The sequence below is a fragment of the Lutjanus erythropterus genome, chromosome 23 (assembly GCF_056507025.1).
Source record: "Lutjanus erythropterus isolate fLutEry1 chromosome 23, fLutEry1.hap2, whole genome shotgun sequence".
NCBI lineage: Eukaryota > Metazoa > Chordata > Actinopteri > Lutjaniformes > Lutjanidae > Lutjanus > Lutjanus erythropterus.
The window spans coordinates 5804468-5827688 of NC_139339.1; the positions used below are offsets into that span (position 1 = coordinate 5804468).

General features: G+C 41.3%; 1 protein-coding gene across 1 annotated transcript in view; it reads left to right on the forward strand.

Moving 5' to 3' along the window:
- Window positions 1-23221, forward strand: part of LOC146305548 (pyruvate carboxylase, mitochondrial-like) — a 399577-nt gene that overhangs the window by 30397 nt on the left and 345959 nt on the right. Inside the window, exons 7-9 of the mRNA XM_084711698.1 lie at window positions 1338-1455; window positions 3593-3660; window positions 5651-5734. Coding sequence (XP_084567824.1) covers window positions 1338-1455; window positions 3593-3660; window positions 5651-5734 — 270 coding nt within the window. The remainder of the gene's footprint in view (window positions 1-1337; window positions 1456-3592; window positions 3661-5650; window positions 5735-23221) is intronic.

Consider the following 23221-nt stretch of genomic DNA (forward strand, 5'->3'; position numbering starts at 1 on the left):
GACGACTAAACCTCAAGTAAATCCTAAATTTTAAGAAGTGAGAGCAGCATTTTTTTTTTTTGGCTTGGAAAATGGCTCAAATGATTAATGCAGTTCGTGATATTTAATGTCAACACTTTGCTAGCTTGTTCCTTCATGAATCAGACTTAGATTTATTGTAAAGCAGGTTTGAACATACCAGGAGTTTTGTAAGTCAGTAAGCATAGATATAAAATAAATCAGTCAATATTTTTTATTGTATTTTCATTGTTATTCAAATGAAAGAGCTGCACAGATTTGCGCAGGAACGTGCAAAATATTCACTTGGCAACATGCAAAAGTTCACAGGATGCAGCGTTCGAGTATTTGAAATCCAGACAATGTAATAAAATAAAGACTGCACAGTTGACAGGGTTATGTAGCATAATCTTCTAATGCACGACACATGATCAGCAGTGAATGAGCGTTTAAACGTATGTAGAGCCGTGTCGTGCTCATAGAACTATAATTGTAATGCGTAAGACTGCTTACTGTGTGTGTGAGCGAGTGAATGAACCCCACAGTGTGTGACAGAGGGACGTGCACAGTACATCGACTTTGTTTCTTGACTAATAGCATTTTGAGGCTTTCTGTGCAGGAATTTTTAATCTGGCAGAATGAACCCTGAAATCTCATGATCTCCATCGTCTTCTATCCTTCATATGGTCTGATCAGATGAGCGCACTGAAATGTATTTATTTATTTATTCATTTAACACATCAGTACAATTTATGTTCAATCTTGCGCCGTTTTCTGAGGCGCCGCTTTAAAAAGAAAAAACAAACAAACTCAGGCCTGCTTTTGGCAGCGTTGTTGACGTCTGCCGCTGCGTCGAGCACCTGGTTGATTCGGCTCCAGCGTCCCCTCCTGATGCACAGGGAAAGAGGGGCATGATGGGTGACTCAGACCGGACGGGGCTGGCCAGACATCACAGGCTGACAAAGACAGATTGAGTCATGACCTTCAGCATGCCGGGGTCGTGCCCCTCCCACAGCCCGCTCCCACAGACGTGGTGAAGAATCTCGCTCCCTATGGGCGTGTAAGCAACTGTGTTAAAAGAGAGGAAAGAAAACTGCACAACATCAAGTGTGAATGACAGACGAGGGAGAGGGAAATAAAAAAGACTACAAAAGGAAATAAAAAAATACACTAAATAAAACTAACTGACCTGATTCAGAGATTAAAGGATGTTGAAATACAGTCTGTGCGCCACCAAAACTCCTTGAAAAACCACACAAATCCTCTGCTGTGACTCTCTTTGCTTCTTGAATAGCTGCACTAACTCAGACGTGTATGGATTTTTCTTGTCTGTTTGTCAGGAACTTGAGGAGAATTACCAGCGGGCCTACTCTGAAGCCCTGACGGCTTTTGGGAACGGAGCCCTGTTTGTTGAGAAGTTTATTGAAAAGCCAAGACACATTGAAGTACAGATCCTCGGTAAGTGCTCTCCGCTTCTTCCTTTGTGTTTATCTTTAACCATGTGTCCATTTTTTTTAAATTTTTTTTTTGTTTTGTGTGTATGCGGATTGATCAAAGTTCATTAAGTAGCGCAGGGGTCCGTGCACTCGGCGTCCGCGCCGAGGGAGGAAGCGAAACAGATCGACGAGAGTGAAGGCGATTTATCGTCCAGCGGAGGATTCTTTGGCCCTTATTTCTTATTATAGTGAATGTAACTCTACAACCACTCAATATTATAGAGCTGAAATTCAACACCGACACTTACAGGAAGTGTGTCTGCACTTTGACCGCCCACTGTAGAGTGTACAGTACATGTGAAGGTGTATTTGTGTGTGCGCTACTGTAAGTGCTTATTTTATCAGATATAAGCGCTTGTGTTTCTTGTGTGTTTACATATGTGCATGTTTCAGAATTCACTGTGTGTGGTCATTATTATTAATTGCTGTCTTTAGGGCATGCAGAGTTTTGTGAATTTCCTGTTAAAAGCCATGTCTTTGCCAGCCCCTTTTTCCCCCTGCCTCCTCCCCTCGCTCACGTTTCGTCTCCTGCCTCTTTTTTTTTTTTGCCTTCCTTTCTCCCGTCCCAGCCTCCCACCGTCCCGTCTCGTTTGTCCTCCCTTTGCGCTTTCGCTTTTCCCCGATCTTTGCACCTGTTTGTGACCTTAAACGCTGCGTGACAACGGAGGTCGTGCGGGTCACACTGCGTGAGAAGGGTCTAATAAATTCTTGGTTTCAGCCTGCGTTGGACTGTGAGATATCAATTTTGAAGCAGGCCAGATTGTGCTGTTATTGTGTGGTAAATTGCGGCACTATAATATAAAGAGGAAAAAATTGTCATCAACTCGCATCATTCATCTGCTCCGCTGCCATATTCAAAAATGTACACAATAGTTTTTAACTTAAGTTAAAAAATGGGGCTTTGCAAAGATGTAATATGCATATCAAAGTGATATTTACAAGATACAGATACAGGCGCTCAGGCTTTCTTTATTCTGCAGGCATTTTTACTGCAAGCCAAATTGATCCATTATTAGTTGATCAACAGAAACTTAACCGGCCACCAAATGTCACTGCAAACTGAACTAGAACTGATGATTATTGTTTAGTCTATAAAATTGTGAAAAAGGCCAGTCACAATTCCGCGGAGCCCAAAAAGACTTTTGTCCAAGCGTCAGTCCAATGACTCCTCATCTGTTACCATAAATGACAAGGGAAAAAAACAGATGCTTACATGTAAGAAACTGGAAACATAAGTTGTTTGAAATTGTTGCTTGAGAAATGACTGAAATGATTAATCTATTAATTAATTGATTAATTGACTAACTGTTGCAGCTCTGACTTTGGCTTTGGACTGTTGGTCAACAAGAAGACATTTGAAGTCGCTGCATTGCCATTTTTAACTGTTTTATGTTGCTTTATAGACTAAATGATTAATCAATTGTGAAAATAATTGGCAGATTAATGAAAGTTATGTACAGCCCACAAAGTTATTTGAGATACTGCAGATTAACATTTTACCCGAAAAAGATAAAATAAGAAACGGCATGCAGATTTTAATCAGTTAATTGGGAAAATTATTGACGTGACATTAATGAAAATAAACGTAGTTGCAGCCCACAGTGTTATTTTGCAGTATATAGATAACATTTGGCTGTGTTGTTAGATGATTACTGTTCTCTGCACAGTTTTTTCATTTCTGGGGCTCTACTTTTTCATTATCAGACGTTTCTCTGGCCAGTCTTTCGCTGGACCCTCCAGACATTAAAGTACTCGAGGGAAAAACCTGTGATAGTAAAATAAATTGTAGAGACATTTAAGACTGTTGAGGGGACCCTTAACTGTGGTTTTTAAAACAAAAAAGTAGCCTTCGGCATCCTCGGCCCGTCACACGTCGAGTCAAAGTTTATTATGACCCAGCATCACAAAGCTCGGCGGAAAAGGCTGTACATATATACGTATATTTTGGTTGTTTACCAGTGTATTGTTGCTTTGTTTTATGTTTATACTGCGTACCTCCATCGTGCCTTTTACTCCTTTTCTTCATGCCCCTGATTATCTTATAATTTTCTTTGTTCCTCCTCACCTACTCCTCTCTTTGTCCCTTTGTCTGTCCCCAGGCGATAAATATGGTAATGTCATCCACCTCTACGAGAGAGACTGCTCCATTCAGCGGAGACACCAAAAGGTGAAGTCCACGTTTCGAGATTCATTTAACCCACCTTAATGTTTGAATTTATTTAAGATTATCTTCGTGGCATTTCTGCTGTAGTACGTAGATTAGCATGAAGTGGCTGGGGATGGTGGGCGGGCGTGAAACAAAGGTCATAAGCAGAAATCACACCTGCGAGCGCCGCAGTCTGCTGAATCTACAAAAGAGTGTAGTGTTTTATTTCCCTTTTATTTAGCAAAACAGGCCAATTAAGCAACATATTAACAAATAAGGTGATTACAGTCCTGATTATGACTATGATTATTACAGCGCTTGTGGCCCTGGGTGTCATAGTGACCTGAGCAGCAGGGGCTAAGAGGATTATATACCAATAAAAATTAGCCGCTGCTAATGCTGTGTGAATGGGAGTCTTGGCAACAGCTGCAGCAGCTGCGTAAATCTCCACCAAATCAACTTGGATCCACTGAAACAGGTTGTTTAAGGGTATACAGCTTCGAATTGATAGAGAGTCATTAGTCAGGGCTTTTTCTCCCAGAATTTTCAGCTTCTGCTGGAAAGAAATGACACATTACGGCGTCACCCGATTGTCAAAATGACAAAAATGTCTGAATGCCACACGAAAGAGAAAACAAAGTGTCGTCTAATCGTCAGCTGCTGTGACAATGCTTTCATCAGAGGAAGCTGATTAACACGTGTAATATTTCATTACATATTGTCACCTCAAAGCAGTTTCAATCATGTGTTTTCATCACTTTCTTCCTTCCCTTTTAATCAAATTATAGATGATAATCATATTAGCGGCTGTGTTCATGCTAGAGCTGCTGCTCTTTGATTCTGTGAGACTTAATCTGCCTTTGCCCTTAATCTAAGATCTTTTTGAATCTCAGAAACAAGAATAGTCGCTTGTTGAAATAGATTAGGGACGGTGGAGCACTGATAGGATATTTTTAGTTTTTCTCTCTCTGTCTTGGAAGTGCTATTCATACTTGGAGAGGTTTTTTTTTTTTGGGGATGAGATTTGATTTAAAAAAAAATTAATTGAGTTCTTGTGGTTTTTATTTTTCCAAAATCAGACACGGGTCACGTTGTTTTGAACCGGATTCAATTATTTTCCTTTGGATGGGTTGACTTGTCTGACACGGTGGAACGAAACAGATCAGCTTCCATCGTGGCGAACCCCACCCACCCAGCAGCCGTCGCAAGTCCAAATGAAAGGCTGAATGTCCCCGCAGATGATTCACGCCGTCTGTTTTTGCTGACACATACTGCATCAACCTGATGGCTACTGTTAGAAAAATGAAAACAAATTATGGTATTTACTAAGCGTTAGCTGGGAAACTGTACGTTTGTGATGCTTTTACCATCTTAAAGACACAGTTGATCTCAGCATCAAAAATACATATTTTTCCTCTGGCCTTCAGAACTAATTATCCATCTGGTTTGTTTTGGTGTGAGTTGCTGAATTTTGGAGATATCAGCTGCAGCGCTAATTTACATCTTTCAATATATAAGGAAATACTTTCTTTCTGTTGTATAAAAGAAAGTAGTTCTGACATGAAACTACTCGCCAGGCCTGTGATTATCTTGAGTCATGATTTCCAAATGTTTTTTTTTTTTGGCACTTTGACCTCCACTAGCAGGGTGCTGTCCAGTTCCATTATGTTTGAGAGAATGCAGACATCTCTGCAGTCAATATCTTCAAAACCTAACAACTCACTAGATGGATAGAAAGCACTTTAGGTGAGAAGGAAAATATAGGTAACTGTCCCTTTTTAAGAGCCAAACTGTTGACTCAAAACTGACAAAATGTTTTCATTCAGTTGCACATTTTTACCACGTTAAGTGTCAGAATGAATTAACAGAGCTGCACAAGATGCAGGATTTTTAGATCATCGGGTTGAAATATCTAAATGTTCATTGTTGACACTGTCAGTCTCCAGCATTTTGATTCCGACAGTGTCGTGGTCCCTGTGGAATTATCAATGAAAAATCTGTTGTTTTGAAGGTTGTGGAGATTGCGCCGGCTTTCCAACTGGACCCTCATCTGAGAGACCGGCTTCACGCTGACGCCGTCAACCTCGCCAAACAGGTATGATTGTGTGTTTTGTGTTGAAGCCAATATCCATCAAACGCAAAGCTCTTGTGATTTCTGCCGTCACTTTTTTTTTTTAACTTCAGTGCCACACAGGCGTTTGTCCAAGGTTCAGGTTAACTGGACCGTTTTATTTATAAAATGCTCCTGAATGAAGAGAGTTTTATTAGAGAACCCATTGTTAAGGATTTTTGTACTCAGTTTATTGGTGTGCATTAAATAATGTTTAATTTTCATGCTGCTGTGCCGCGATGTTAAAGCAGCTTATTCACAAGGAAGAACTTCTCCTCTAAAATATCATGGCAGGTTTCAGCAGGTTCACTGTGGAGTGTTACAGACTTTTGACCACTTGTTAAAAAACAAAACAAAACAAAAAAAACTTTGCAGACTTGAGGAGAAGTGGCTCACTGAGACTGAAAAAGCTTTCCAGGCGAGGATGCTCAAGCACCGGGTTGTATTTAGCAAGTCTGAGGAAAGTCCCAGTGCTACTCATTTTTCTGTCTATAATTGGCCTGCAAAACAACTGGATTCTCCCCAGGAATTTTAATGCGCTACTTACCTGCGATTCAAATGAGGAGGACATTAGTGCGTTGGCCAAACTGCGGGAATGAAAATGCAATTTGAAAATGGGTGGAAATAGATGTCAACAGCGCGGACGCTAAATGCAATTCTGGAAATGAATGTTTGAACAGGTTTTGAGTGCATTTCTCCAGAACAGTTTTATGATTATTGTCACCAATTGTGCACTCTGATTAGGAGCGGCGTTCAAAAACATCGCCTGCAAAGTGGAGGCTCTCCTTGTTTAAAATCATTTATATCACCGCTGTCTGGCTTTAACGTTGCCGAAAAGTTGGCTCAACTATGACAGCATCACTTAAAAGTCAAGCCTCATCTCTCAGAGGAGATTTCAAGTAATGGCCTTTTCAGGTAATGGCCCAGTTGAGGAATGGATAGAACTAAAGAGGGAAGAGCGGGAGAGGAGGATGGAGACAAGGATGGTGATTTGCTAAAGAAAGAAATGACCTTGAATGATATACTGATGGAGAAATGGTTATATAAGAGAGAAACTTTATATGAGACTCATGATGTGACCTTGTTCAAGTAGTGATTTTCTTGTTTTTTCTGCAGTAATCAAATGCAACATCACCCAGCACGTCTGCTTAAATTTGTCGAAAAATGTCTCCGGTGCGTGTTTAACGGCTGCGGCAGTGGGCGAGCTCTTGTCCATGACTTTTCTCCGCATGTTATCACTTGACATGAAAGAGTGATGTCGCCGCTTAAATGATAGCGGGTGAAGCAGGAGTAAAACATGCACGTCGGCGCACACACCTGTTTACTATTCTTGAGGCGACCTTAATTGACTCTGTGCAAGGACGTGATTCAGCTCCATCACACAGGCATCTTGTGAATGTGATTTTCCCAAGAAAGGGAATCTTCTCGGAGATTCAAGGATGAACCGATTAGGTTTTGGTGGTCAAAGATCAAAGTCACTGTGACCTCTAGTCCGTTCCGTTCTGGTAAAGAATTTGGCACAAATGTCCAGTTTTCATAATGGCCTGTAACATAAACATATTTCAATCCTTGTCACTGCTTGTCAAGGCAAAGCTTCTTTTTTGCAAATATTAAAGTATTTATGATACACACGTAAACAAAAATACAGAGGTACAGGATGGAAATGTGTTTGTTTCTCAGCCAGGATGCAGGGGAACTGATGAAGGACCCTAAAACACAAAACAGGAGGGAAAAGGGTAGAAGTTACATGATACCTGACACAGATCAGTTGACATAAGAGAAACAAGCATATGCAAATACCTGTCAAGGCAAAAATCAGGAGGAAATTAATCTAACAAGCATTTTTTTTTTCTGATAATTATTTACAAAAACTATAATTAACCTGCTGTTTGTATTAAGATAAGTCATACTGTAGTAATTTTAATTGAAACTAGATGTGTGAAAAAAGTGGCGAGACTAATTTAAGCGACATGTTGGAGCTTTTATTTGCCTTAAAGGAATAGTCTGACATTTTGGGAAATGTACTTTATTATATTTATAGGAGAAACACTAGAAATGGCAAACACTTGCCAGGCTTTATATGAAGGTAAAAAAAAATCAACTTACCAGCATATTCTCAGCTCACTAATTAACACTTTATTGTAATTTTCTCCCATGTATTTGTGAAACTTTTTGAAGTTGGTGCAGTATTAGATTGATAGTGCTGCAGCTGTCAGCCATGAAACAGGCTGCAGTCCTTAATGCATGTCTAAACTGTCGAAGTAAGTCCACTGAAAGTTCCTTTTTTGCTGCTGCTGCTGATGATAATAGATATTATTATTATCATTGTTTTTGACAGAGTAAGATCCTTTTTATTTGAACAGAAACAGCTGATTTATCGCTCTTGCCAAAGCCACCAGACTCCATTTACCAAAACAATAATTTTATCAACGTAAAACACACTTCATTAAATCAAAATAAAATCTGTCTCTGTTCCTCTTGGTACTGCTCCAGTAATCACCAACTTTTATATGGTTGAAATAAACCATCGTGTTAGATGTGAAAATATTCTGGCTGTACACACAGTTTCTTCCCGCTGCTTCTCTGATGTCCGTCTTACTCCTGTCTCATTAGTCACTTGGATGTAAAAGCATCGGGAAAGTTGGGTCCAGGTTGAAAAATACTACCCTTTAATATATTTGCCATTAACATTGTCTTGCTATAGAACATTGTGCCAGATCAGAGATTCACAGATGAGTTTCAGGATTTAAGAAATGACTTTAAATTGTCGTGTTTGCAGTTGAAAGTAATGGGAACAAACAATGTCGCTAATAGACAGTTATTAAGGTGCCGCCTCTCCTGCGTGAGCTGTTGCACTGGATACGTCCTCACTAATATAGTAACACGGATGTGTAGAAGTCATGCACAAAGCTGACTGATCAAACCTGCAGCATTTTCAGATTATCACCAGGGGTCTCACTTTCTCTCTGCCTCATCATCCATTCATCTTGTTCCAAACACCCCTCTGTCTCCTCTCCTCTCCCTCCCTTCCTCTCCTGTCGCTGCATTTCCCTGCTACGTGTTGTGATGCTGTGTGCATTTCACATTGTGCCAGTCCCCACAGTGAAGGCCTCCACTTCAGAGCTAAGCCCGGCTCTCACCGCAGGTATTGAAACCTGCTCCCTAAGCAACACCGAGGCTGAACTTTGCTACTTTGTTGGGTATTATTAATATCTGTGTGTGTGTGTGTGCTGTCACAGCCTGTGTGTGCGTATATATGTGTGTGAGAGTGTGAGATGGTGCAAGACACTATTTATTTTTAATGTGTTCTTTGGTCCTTATAGAATAGAAAGCGATGGAGATGGTACATTTGCACAGCACATATGTGCCCACAGTTACTGTCCTCACACAAACACACACATTAACAGGTGCATGCGTTTGTCTCAAGTGGCCGATTTTCCATGGTTTACTGTTCTTGTGGAGATCCAGACTCTTTCTGTGCTGCGCTCAGAGGTTGGTGCTAAGACACCTTAATGTGTCTGGTCCAATTTGCAGCGTAATTAGAGCCTTTTCATTTTAATCAGCAGTTCATTATAGTGTAATGGCACAGTGCACCGGACAATAAACTGCACAAATACAGCTTCTCCTGCTTGATACACTTTATTGTTTTTTTTTTAAATCTACACTCATGCTGAATTTTAAGACTGCAACATGTTTCAAAAAAGTTGGACAGGGGCAACAAAAGACTGGAAAAGTTGTGGCGAGCTCGTTTGATTGGTCGCTCGCAAGCATGGATGGGGTAAGGTTCACCGCTTGGTGAAAAACTGCGATGGAAAACAGCCCGACAGTATAAAGAACAAAGTTTCTCAACAGAGATGGACTGATTCAAAGTCGAAAAGTATGGGGGTGTATTAGCGCCCGTGGCATCATAGGCTTCTGGTCTTCTATCCAAATACAGATAGAGACAGATAATTTTATTGATTGAAAAGATACAGATACAAATAATGACATCTCTATGCTGCTCTAGCACCTGCACATCAGATCACTCCATGAAAAGTCTCCCACTCCTGTAAAAACGCACTTGGTATACACATAGAAAGATATTCTGTAGAAATAGAAAGATGCAGTAGATGATATACTGTCCCCACTTGTGGTTCTGCATGGTCACGCACTCAGGCGTGTACACATTTTTCCCCTACTCCCGCTCACACACCTGCTATTCCTCTGGCTCTTATCTGGTCCTAATGGCGGTTCCATAGTACCGGCGCCGTGTCCCCCTTCATCTCGCCGTCTGCGCGTATCACCCATCTTCCATTATCAGCAGCCTCCATCTGAGTCTTTCAGAGGAATGGCGCAGTCTTTGAACTCGCTGCAGGCCACAGTGTTTCCTGATAGAATGTCCTAGAGAACAAAGTTGCCTGGCAACACTGACGGCTACAGGAAGTTACTTCAGCTCTCGCTAGAAAGGGTTTTGAGCTCTGAGTGGATATCAAGCCAGAGCTCACAAAAAAATCAGAGACACTGTCAAATGGTCCGCTCTGCCGTTATGTGTTATCTGCTGCTCAAACAGCTGCTTTTGTGTACTTGTTCTGTTGTTTTGTTTCTCTCTGATTGTGCGGCTGACACGTCTTTACTTTGTTGTCTTTGTGTTTTCATGGGAAGGACTGTGGCTGACATTTCATTTAGCTAACCCGTGCAATATCTCTGCCAGTCCTGATTAGTTTTATTAATGATGCGTCTCACCACAGCAGTGTGAGGGTTTCCTAATCACAGTGATTGGCCCTCTGATTGGGCGCCTCATTGCTTGCTCATCCATCCATGCGTTGCATGCGATAATTTCTGCTTTTTTGAATACCCCTTTGATATCTGTGCAGCAGTTGTATTGGGTATTTGTGCATCTGCAGTGGGAGTAGACAGTACTTTGGAGTTGATGGAGCTGCGGGTCTCAGCTGGGCCCGCTCTGCTTTGTTTTGCTTGGTGAGCATTAGTTTTTACCCGCGTTTAGGAATAAATCCCCCTTTCTCAACCACCAACAAGTTATACACGCAACCTAAGAGGCGTGCAACATCTGTGCACAAGTGGGCTGTGGTTTACCCGCCCAACGCATATGCTACACAAAACTATACTAGACTATCAACACACAGACACAAAATAAAATACCTCGGACAAATCTTACTACATTTACATTTACAAAGTTGAATTGACTGCCCCAAAATGGTTGTGTCAATAACAAGTGAAAAGTCTATTTGTTGTTTACTGGCTATCTGGGCAACTGCATAATTCATAAAGCGGACGAATTCACTGCTGTCAACAGATTTGCTACTGTTTATTTGTTGTGGACTGCTGCATCGCTGAAAAATGTCCTTAGGGCTGCATGTTGTGGATCTGTGCAAAAATGGTCCAGTGTCATTTAAGCACATGAGGTCATGGGGTCAAAGCCTTGTGCTCCTCGGCGTTCCCACAAGCCCTTGGCTACTCTGGTTTCTTTTCATGTTTTTTCTGTCAAACTTGTATATTGTCTTTTTTTCTGGGTTGTTTTTTTTTTATCACAGATTTGTTGCCCCACCTCTATCCGTTTCAAATCTCCTCTATTTCAGCACCGGTTGGAACCAGACAGGACAGTATTTATTTTTCCATACTTCCTGACACGTTATAGGGGTATGTGCTATTATTATTGTATTTGTGTAAAAGCAGCAGCTCTCAGCTCTGCTTCAGATGCGTGCAGAGTCTATTTTTGATGGATGCCGTGTCAATCTGCACAGAGCAGATTGAGTGGGAAGGCAGACAGAAAAATCAGAGAGAGTGCAGTCAGTTTTCAAAATAAAAGACCCTGTGCAGACTTGTGATCATGAAGATGGACAGAGAAGAACTTATTTAACTACGTACTTAGCTTAAGCACAAAAAGCAAGAAAGGAGGAAGAGGTCAACAAAATCTGAGCAAGTAAACATAAAACCCTCCACTGCTGAAACCTTTCTGAAACCATCTGCTGCCCAAGCCTAGCTGAAACATGAATAACCTCAATCTGGGGTGTTGTGTTTCTGGATTTGACTTAATTGATATTGAAAGCTTGCCCAGCTTTTATCTTTAATCAATTGCCTTATGATACTTTTGTTTTAAATTTGACATCTCTTTCCTAGTTTTGAAATTGCTTTTTTGCTTTCAACACAATCTTTTAAGTGTCCATTGCCCTTAATGCTCATTTGGTGTGCGTAAAAATAGAAAGGACGACATTATACTGTAGCAGTTGGGTCGTTTAGACAATTTGGTCATTTATTCGCCCTTCTGTAGTAATTAGACATGCTGTATAGTGGCAGTAGATTATGCAGAAGCCCTTGTTTTGTTGAACAAATGGGTCCACAGAAGTGCTAGATGTGTTTCTGTCAATATGGTTGTGTGCTGAGGTCTTTAACTTGGTTGCTTATTGATATTTGCTTCACTGTGGAAAAGGGGGTTTTTATATTCTGTCTCAGATATGCTAATACAGCCGACCCTGCCTTCAGCCATTTTTATATACATTTTATTCTGTGCTGTGCTGTCCATCCCACACTCTGGACTTTTTCTCACTTTTTCGCTCTTTTTTCCCCCCCGTGAATCTCATAGCCGTCTTTATGTTGCAGTTTGGCAGCCAGTCCCGGCACCCTTTCCAAGCCTCTATATCATGACTGGGATTTGGCAGCGCTAACGGCCGTGAAGGAGTAAAAGCAAAAGGGAAAATGCGAGTCTCTGATCCAAAATGATTAAGCTTCCCGAGCTGCTGTAATGAGTTTTGTTCTTTTAACGTCAACCGATTCTGCAGTTTAAACCTGCTTAAAGCCACACGAGAGCGATGGTTGTTAACATATCTCATTGACAATTAGTGTTTTAGTATGCACGTAAGCTCACCTTAGATGTCTGTGGGCAACATAACTATCAGTCTAATTAGCTTAACATTTGTCTCAGTGTGTGTGTGTGAGAGAGAGCGGGAAGCCAAGCAGGTGTGTGATTGTAGGTGTCTTTAATGTCAGCGAGGCCTCACTGTCTGCCATTTGTGTTTCATGGCGTATTTATTGGTTTAACCTTAAGATGGGCAGGAGACAGAGTGACATACTTTGCAGATGTAATTAGGGATTCAGTCCTTGTGCTTGTGTGGGTGAGGAGTGTCGACAATCAAGACTTTGGTTTGTTTTACTCACTATATGACGCAGCGTCTCCCACTCAGTTTTTTTTGTTGTTTTTTTGGTAGAAATTAATGTTGAAACTGAGCCAGAAAACGACTCTTGTTTAGACGTTTTTTTGTGGGTTTTTTTTGTGCTTTGTGCTGAGCGGAGTGGAAGAGGGCAGAAAATTGCAATTTGCTGCTGTGTTTTAAGTGTGAGATGGAGAGGAAAACGGGAGACAAAGATATGAAATCTCTGCGCGAGACGTGTTTGAACGGAAGCATCATTTGTGGTTGAGTGTTTTAGAAAACAGAAGAGAAATAATTTGCTGTTTGTGTTCAGTACTTTGCTCGTGTCTGCCTGCTTGTTTTCTCACTTTCCCATGAGAGAACTGCTACTCGGAGGCGCAAATACGTATGTCAGCAACTCATCAGTGCTCTCAGCAAAGCAATTGTGTCTGTGTGCGAGTAGCACAGCGCTTTACGCGCAGTAACCTAAATAGTCTGTAGTCCTTTTGGTCCTTGGTGTTGTAACCACAGACTGTTTCATCTTTCTTGTGAAAGAAGTCCCTTGAAAAGATCAAAGTAAACATTGTGTTTGTCTGTCTTAGTTCTTTTTGTCTTCCCCGCTCTGTCTGTGGCACTCATCCCCAAGCCCCATCATTCCTACTGAAGACGTAAATCTTTGAAAATGTATCACAGATACATAGTTTGATTTTCTGTCTGATTTTTGGGCTGTCCCAGACAAAAGAGAAAGAAAGATATGTGGTGATATCTTTGTTCGTGGCCCCAAAACAGTTGTCCTGTCGCTGTGAGAGAGGTTCAAAGATGGCTGACGGTGTCAGAAATTTGGGCTGAACACAATGTGACTCCTGCTACAACCATCATCTTCTAAACAACCACAGAGAATGCACAAACATACATTAATGTATGCTATTTTAGCAAACTACAAATACTTAACGTTACCTCAAACTCACTTGCAAAATTGGCCTCCCAAGTTGACCTCTTTTCCTTTGCCATGACCGGATCCACATTCTCCTCCTCTTCTTTGGATTTTTTTTCCCCCATACACATAAAAAAAATACCTTGCGTGGACTTGAGGCTTTAGATAGCTGGGCAGCGTAGTTTTTAACAAAATTGAAATTTACTCATGTCTGTGCATTGTTTGCTAGAGATTATTTTCAGCCAAGAAGTGATGGACTGAGGGTTCTCTGAGGGACATTTACCACAGCAGGACGAATTAGCCAAATTGTTGGTTTTAGTCTTTGTTGATTTTCTGTTTCTTTCCCATGAAAGGAGCAAAACCAACAGACTTTAATATTTGGGCAGAGCAAATCTTTATAAATGTGACTGTCATATAGTGGATATTTTTACATGAGAAGCGAAACATGTGGGAAACATTTTCCATCGACTTAAACTACATTTCAGCATCTGTCCACCTCCCCATGTCTTGTGCTTGATCCAGGAGGTTGTGGTGCAGCACAACGGTCTCATTTTGTCTGTTTGTTTTTCTTGGCGGACATAATCCAGGAGTAGTCCATGCTGGGATAGCATGGCTCTTATCCCTGCTCTCTTCCTCTCTTCCTGGGGTGGTCACACACCCGCGGCGGTGTGTCCAGCTGATCCGCCTAGGTGGTTGAAAGATGCTGTGTGCACTGTTGGTCGTCTCTTCTATTTATATAAGACTAAGAAGAAATCCCTTTTCTCCCTCCAGGTCTGTGTTTGTTTGGAGTGTCAGTGACAGTACTGTGAACATACCTGCGACCTGACATCCCCTTCAATTTCAAGAAAATGGCACCTACCCTGTGTGTGTGTGTGTGTGTGTTCAAGATGGGCCTGTGTGCATTTTTGTGACATGAACCGCTGCTGCCGAGTGCGAATCTGTCTTCGCCACCATCTTGCGTCGTGTCTCACACTCTGTAAGCTCTGTTTACGTGCACACATGCGCCCGGTGATCCACCGAGGGTGTTAAACGTGGAATTAGTTCTGCTGTCAATCACCATGAAGATGGTGAGTGAAGAGATGACACGCTCTCGCCCAGATGAGTTGTGTCCTCTGCAGACATGGACACACATGAAGTCAGATTGACACCTGGTCCCTGGAGGTGGTCAGTCTACTGTAAACATTATTACTACGTACAGATCTATAAACACACTGCCTGTATGCTTGTCTCTCTCTGTGTTTGGTCCCATTTTGACTTTACATCTACCAGCACTTTTTGCCCTGAAAGCATATTTTAATATTCCATCAGGAAAACCAGCATTTAGGAAATGGGCTAGACGAAAAATGTTCCCGTCCTTTTCCCAGCGAGCTCATGCATCAGTTAGTTTTCTCCTTGTGTCTTTTTCTAATTTATTTATTTATGTTCAGCCTTTCATGTTTGTCTCTCTTTCTCTATTTATCTTGACTTCTTCTTCAGTATATTCATCCGTTATTTCTCTCTTCCCTCTGTGGTTCTTCTTTGCACCGAGTCCCTCTTTTATTTCATATTCAATACACTTCAGTGTCTGAACCTATAAATTTAGCTTATTTCCTCTTTGTCTTCTGTGTGGCCCAACTTATTTCCTCTTTTCTCTTGCACTGGTTTAGCTGCAGTTACCATCTGAAGGTCACTTTGTTGACAGATTAAAAGTCCTCATCTAAGACTAAAAAAAGGCTTTAATCAATCATGATGATCCAGTATCATAAGATAGAACTTTATTAATCCTGAAGGAAATTCTAGTGTCAAATGGCTCCAAAAATTACAGTACTGTAAGAATAACAACAATAGAGTGAAATATAAAATATAAAGTGCATAAAGAGTAAATGCAAAGAAACTGTAAAAGTAACATTGGCAGTTACATTAGATTATTTTGGCGGTGGTTCTGAGAAGTAATGAAAAGTTTTTATTGCACCAGATAATGAAGGTAAATAACGTAGCACATGATATTTAACATGATTGTTACATGTTATTGAAAAGTAATAATAGCACATGATATAAAAACATGACATTAAACATATTAGAGTGATATTTCACATGATGAGAACATCTCTTGCTCCTGATGATGGAGAGAAATATCACATATTGATTTTAGAACGTGGCATACATTGACGTGACCTTAAATGTAATAGAAAAATAATACCCCACCTTTCTTCAAATCCCAAGATTTTACTCTCAGCGCGTCGGTTATCAACCTGTTTTGCTTTTGGCCCTTTTAAAGTGAAGCAGTGTTTACTTGCGACTACCTTGTATAATGCTGCTTGTCTGAGTCGCAGGCAGTGCAGCCAAAGAGATTTTAGAGGTTGAAGAGGTAAAACTTCCAAATGAAAACACACAGAAAAAATAAACAAGTTGTAAAGCGAAAGTGTATTTTTTTCCCCCCAGTGTTATTCATCTTGCGACCCCTCAGACTTATTGTTTAACCCAAGGTGCAAAATCAGCTTTTTTTGTCCACCAGCCAAATTGCTAGTGAGTGTTCATATTTTACCAGCCACTCGATAGAAAAACCTTATTTATTTTTTTGGATCTGGTGAGTGAAGCAAATCTACCAGCCTCTTGTATATTTTATTTTTTATTTATTTTAATAGTTTATTAAAGATAAAGGAAAAACTCATCAGTGTTATAATGAAGTGCTGTAGTGCTGCAGAGATTGTCTTACCTGTTTGTTTGGTACAGACTGCAACAAGTGTGAAATGTTTTATAGCTTCTTCAGTGAAAATAACTGATGAAATGGTCATTCCCACTAATCGCAGTATCTCTAAAAGTAATCACAATGTGATTTTTTTTTTTACCATATAGTGCAGCCCTAATTTAGATAAGCAAATATCTGCATATGGATGCAAATTAATTAAAACATCTAATAAAACGCTGAATTGTCATCAGATGATAGCGAACAGGTTGTGAGATTGCAAATCTGCCAACGTGTTCCACCTCTTTTTGCTCTCCACCAAATCATTTAACCTGCGTGAAACCAAATCCCACTCAAACGTGATTTGTCAGTACTACTTTGATGAAAAACAGAAACCAGAATGCTTCTGATACCAAAATTGCAGATTCTGCGTTCATCTGTAGTTATTTGTAGAGATTTAAACTCTGATAACTGCTATTATGTTGAATTAAGGATCGTGAACAAAAATGAATGGAGTTAGATGATCAGCACCAATGTTTAGCCCCTATCATTTACATATGAATAAATCTATTTTGCTCTGCTTTGTTGTCGTAATGCAGTTATTCAATCTGTGGCCAGTAATGAAAGCTGCTGTAAACACCCAGTGTCTGAAAGCTCGCTAATAGAAAAAAAACGAGTTTCACAGAATACAATGTTGCAGCGTTGCCCACACTTTTTGATCGACAAGTGGTCTGTAGGAAGTAGAAACACGACGGCATTGAGAAAAACAAAGAATTCCGAAATGAAAGCTGTAACCACAAACTAACACTGAATAAAAACGACTTGAATGTAAGTACAAATAAGTAATCAACACTTTCTTCCTCTTCTATTCAATGTGTGCAATGTGCTCCGTTGTGTGCAGAAAGCACAGAGAGATTCTGCTGTGGTGTGTGTAATGTAGGATGCATAAAGTAGCGCAGGAGTGTAAGATGTCGGGGTGACATTGGCACTTGTGATTGGATGGGTGCTATTTTGAGCAGCCGTGGCTTGTTTCCTCGTGCCTGCAGAACCCTCATGCCTGTATTTGCAAATCCAAGCCCAGGAGTGAGAGTCACATCGCAATGGACTGTGCTTTTCTTATTGCTGATTATGAACAGCAATGTGTATTGGGGGGTGTGTGTGTGTGTGTGTGTGTGTGTGTGTGTGTGTGTGTGTGTGTGCGTGTGTGTGTGCGTGTGCGTGCGTCTTTTTGGGAATAGAATCCCTCAGACAGGAAAGGCAGTGATGTGAGACTGTCTGAAAGGGAGGTGAAGAATGGGGGGTGTTGGAGGGATGTATATAGGTATGAAGCACAAAGCAGGGTGAAATGGATGGAGGGAGGAGGATAACGGAAGGAGAAGAGCAAGATAAACCTGCTGTTATTGAAAAGAGGAGAGAAACCAAGTGAGGTGGTCAGAGGATGCAGAGACTCAGACAAGAGGAAGTGAGGAGGGGGAGACAATGGAGGGGAGGTATTGATTTTTTCTGCCAGCTGGGGCGGGGGGGAAACTCAAGCCAACTGTGCTTTTCTGAAATTAGAGCTAAGGTGGAAGGATGGAGGAGAAAATGGCGGGAGAGAGCAGCGAGCACGATCACAATGTGCAGCAATAACGCTAAAGAACGGTGCAAAGTGCACGCTCATGAATAATAAATGGTCGCAGCGGCGGCTGGTTCAGAGGCAGGATGACTGTGCTGCTCATTGCATTGTGTGTCAAAGCATCGGCGCGGAGTTATTTTCAAATGGTGATAAAAGAAACGGAGATGCGGCTAATTTATGCAGGTGAGATCAAAACTAGCAATCAAAAACATCTCGCCTACAAAGAGCATCTAAACAGACAAAAACCCATCAGATGCCGAACGCAGACACGAGTGATTTGGATACCGTTGTCTGAATAATTTCCAAAATTACAAAATTGAAAGCTTAAATTGCCATAAAGGCAATCGTGGGTCAAGTGATTATGGTAACAAGTTGGAAAATGAATGTTTGAGAGCTGAAAACTCAGAGAACAAAACAAACTAAGTGCTTTTAACGCTGTGCTTTTTAGTTACTCACTTTTAGAAATTTTTCCACAGCAGCTAATACGAAATAGTAAACACAGACAGTGACCTGAATGAAACAGTATTAATTGTCAGTTAATCAATACTCTAGCAATGGCAGTGATTGTGTTTTGTTGGATGTAGTTTTGTTTGGATCCATTTGTTGAACCAGGAAACTTAAAATCAAGAAAAAATGTTTGTTTTGTCTCTTTAATTGCTTAATTGATTGTTAGCATTTTCAACTACTGGTTAAGGAAAATGCATGACATCTGCAGCTGTATTATATTCTAATGAAAACATACTTATGACTGTTATATTCCCCTCCTGCCATAGGGCCCAGTCAGACAGAGCACAGTTTTGACAGTGATGGCCGTCTTTTCTAATTGTTTTCTACAGGCAGTGAGCGTTCTGCGTCATTTTAATGCGCTGTGGGAGCCTTGTCTTTTAGAGCCTCGGAGCTTGACGTCTTTTGCATTTTTTTTCCCATTGTCCGGTCAGATTTATTGAGCGACGAGCCTCCTGTGACGGAGAGATCAAAGTTTACAGTTGCTTGGAAATAACAATTGCGGAGAACAAACTAGTGGTAGGTGTTGATGCCTGTGGCTGTGTAATTTACTGTCAGTAGTTACCAGGATTTGAACAGAAAACAGCAGCCTGGAGGCAAAATTATTCCGCGGTTTTCACTTATTTAAGCGGTGATGCTAATGTTAGCTCCTTTTCAACATCTCCCTCATTTTCCTCTTTCCTCTCCCTCTCTGAGGGTCTCATGTACCCACACAGATCTTGTTCTCTGTGTCCAGTTTAATATTTGAAAACAAACAGCCTCTCACTCTCAGAGCCAGTGCAGCTAGCAAACTAACTATTTACTAGAAAGTTAACTACTTCTGGCTAACCAAAACTGAGAGTACGTCACAGTAAACTCATGGTTATGCACTGCACTGCTCTTGTTTTCAAACAACAGCTTTGCAACCTGCCAAACGGGCCCGTACTCTCCCAACGGATCCCCGTAAAACCTTACGCATTGGACCTTTAATGAAGCGGAGCCATTGTTAATGCTATGAGCTCTACCTGCGCTGTTAACATGACATCGCAGGGCTCTCCAGTGCTCAGCCAGTTTGAGAAAAGGGCCGGGAGAGATACTGCATGTCTGTAGTGAGCGCAAGGACCGTGACAGAGGAAGTGTCTGATAAGAAGCTGCATAATTCACATCTTGTGAAATGCTGCTGTTAGCCTGCTAGCTCTTTTCAGTCTGTTTACAGCCCTGCAAAAAATCTGTTCTGACCACACCTTTAGACATAAAAAAGGAGACACATGGGTATATTGGATACCAGAGTAAATTTGCTTAAAATAAATTGGTCACAGCAAATGCAAGGAAATAGGTGGAAGAATTCTTTATTTGAGATTTATCAAGGGATATTGCTGCTGGGAGTCTCACTGGCAAGTTTCGTGATTTGTTTTTGTTTCTGCTATTCTATAGCTTACTTTAGCCACGGATGCTCGGCATAAGCATTAATTATGCATGCTTGCAGTCTAGATAAACTTCTTTTTGTAAGATAAAGCACGAGGAGTTGGCCTTTTAGCTACACTGTTTTACATAATACTCAATTTTGTCTGCTGCGTGAAGACATTCAGAGGTGTCTGATTCGAGCACAGTGACCCACAGTTTGACATTAAACTCCACAGTCAGGAAGTCCGGTCCATTTCGTTAATCTCTAATTGGATTAACGAGTGACAGCTTCTGCCAAAAAGACATTAGTCCCCGACTACTGACGGGTGTGCTGGGCTACTTTTTGGCAGAAGCTTGTAAATTACACTGTAGCTTATAATGAAATCATCAGTGTCGCGTTGGGGTGTTGATTCCCCGTCAGGCCTCATTTTGCCACGCTGACGAGCTCGCGCTACATTACTCCTTATTTAGCATGCTAATGATGTACAGTAGATCTAAATGTGTCTTCTGTGTGATGCACGAGTGTCCTGCTTCGTGCCAGCTCTGCCCTCCTGAGGACCGACAGAAGAGAAACAAATCTTCTAATGCGGGCTGAGGAGTTGTGAGCCACAATGTGCTGCTTCATGCAGCAAGAAGCGAGAATCTCTTTGAGATGAGATCGGAGAGAATTTGCCTATAGGGAAATTAAATTGGAAAGAAGGGGAACGTTTTTAGTCTTTTGACTGAACAAGCAGTACACAGGAAGACGTCCCCCTCTTTTCTTTCATACACAAAGCCAGAGCACCGAGTGAATAATCTGTCAGCTGCGCTGACCGTTTTGATTGCAGCCATGGATGCAGAATGAAACGGAAAAATTGCAACGTTTATATTGCATCGAAGAGAGGGAAGAGAAAGAAGTGGCGTGCCCCTGCTCTCCCTCTCTCGCTGCCTCCTCCCTCACCTCTTTTAACTTGTAAGAAAGCGAGAGCTGTTAATGAAACTGGAGTGGACACACAGACAAGCACGCACTAACAGACTCACTGGCATCAGCAGTTTTCTCTCTTTAGTGGAGCTCCCTGATTATGCACCAGGGAAAACATGCACTTCACTCAACTTACTTCACCTTCTTATCTCTATTCACTTCATTCTCCTTTTCTCTTAGCCCCTCTCTACCTGTTTTTGTCACTTGTGCACTTTCCCTTATTTCTCTCCCCGAGCCCTTTCTTTCTTCTCTTCTTTCTTATATACCCTTTCTGTCCAACTCAGTCTCTGTTGGACTGTCACGCTCTTTGGGACAGGTGTCTGCGCTCGCAAAATTCTCATCAGTGCTCCATCTTTCCCACCCAGGCATCCACAGTCTTTTTTTCCCCCTCCTCTCTGTTTTGCTCTTACCCTGTATGTTTATATTGTTTTTTTATTGTTCAGAGCTGAAGCTTTGCTGCATTTTTTTTCTGGAACAAGCTATTTAAATTATGAATGAAATTCAGTGTGGATAAACAGTCAACACATTATTACGCCTGCAGATGTATTCTATATGGTTTCAGGCATTTATATGTGGTTAATTAGTTGCACTTCTAGATGAATAGTTTTTGTGTGGAACATATAGAGGATAAAATAAATGTAAACATTGAATAGGATTTATATTCTGGACTATTGTTTTGCCTTTGTGTGGAGTCATATTGTGATTCAGGCCTGCAGGTGAAGGGCGAGGGATCTATAGTCGTTATTGTTTCACAAAATCTGAAGTTGGTCGAGCAAATTCTGATTAAGTAAATCAATCTGTATATAGATATCGATCCATCCATCCATTGTCCGTAACCGCTTATCCTGATGGGTGGCGGGGTCCTGGATCTCAGCTGACGTTGGGCGAGAGACGGGGTACACCCTGGACAAGTCACCAGTTCATCGCAGGGTTGACGCACAGAGACAGACAACCACTCACGCTCACATTCAAGCCTACAGGCAGTTTTAGAGTTACCAATTAACCTACTGTGCTGCATGTCTTTGGACTGTGGGAGGAAGCCGGAGTACCCGGAGAGAACCCACGCAGGCATGAGGAGAACATGCAAACTCCGCGCAGAAAAGGTCCTGCCCCAGCCGCTAACTCTCCAGCCCACCCAGCTGACTCAGAACCTTCTCGCTGTGAGGCGACAGCGCCAACCGCTGCACCACCGTGAATATTTTTAATTCCATGATATGGATTTCAGTTATGACATCCAGCTTTATAATAATAATAACTGAATTAAGTGGGACTGTGCAGTGATGGAATCCTTCCTGTGGTTATTCAAGTTGTCTCAAAAGTGTGATATTCTTTTGTTTGCTTTCATAAATTACTTAATTATTTATGATAAATTAAGCCATTTGGTGCACTAAGTGTACCATTATCTTATCTTCCATGGATCTTACCTCACTGCCCCGTGGGGCAACTTTATGGCGTGAGCAAGCTTCGCTGCTGAGTGCTAGTCTTAGTTACGCAACACTGCAAATGAATTCCTGTGGTTTGACCATTTCTCTTTTGCATGTGGCTATATCGTTATCTTCAGGGCACGTCTATCAAGTCACTGAGCAGAAGTGGCTGACTTACAAAGAACAACAAAGCAAAAAAAAACTTGCCGACTTGCTGTTTTCAAACGAGGCTTAATGTTTGCACGGTTCCTCTTGACTGTCCCTCAATATTACAACTTTAATCCAGCATCTCTCCAGCCTGTGGGAACAGCTGTTAGCCTTTGAGCATGCTAACACCAAGTTCAACAGGTTAACTTATGAAATAAACAGCAAAAGAACATAAACATGGCAGAACTTACAGACTCCAAGTTCGTAGTCGGGTCACAGACGGCCAGTATCGATCCATCCTTGAGCTTGAACCTTTACTGTTCCTCATGTTGCTTCTCAAACTTTTTTTTGAAGCATCGATTCATTCAAGTGTAAAAACAAGAAGTATAAAGCTTCACTATGAAGGTGCAAGTGTGTGAGTCGAAACCAGCTAACCAATCACAGACCTATAAAACAGATTTGAAGCTGATTGGTATTCTGACACCGTGAGCAGCTTTTGAAATGATGCTTCACTAATTTTGAAGTGTGTGTGAGTGTAAACCATAAAACCAACATTCAGGTCTGGCTCTTTATGGGTTAAAAGCAGTATCCAGAAATGTGCACACACACACACACACACACACACACACACACACACACACACACACACACACACAGTGGCAAAAACTGATGCAAACAGAAACATATGTTCTTACGTCTGCTCTCACACAAAGCA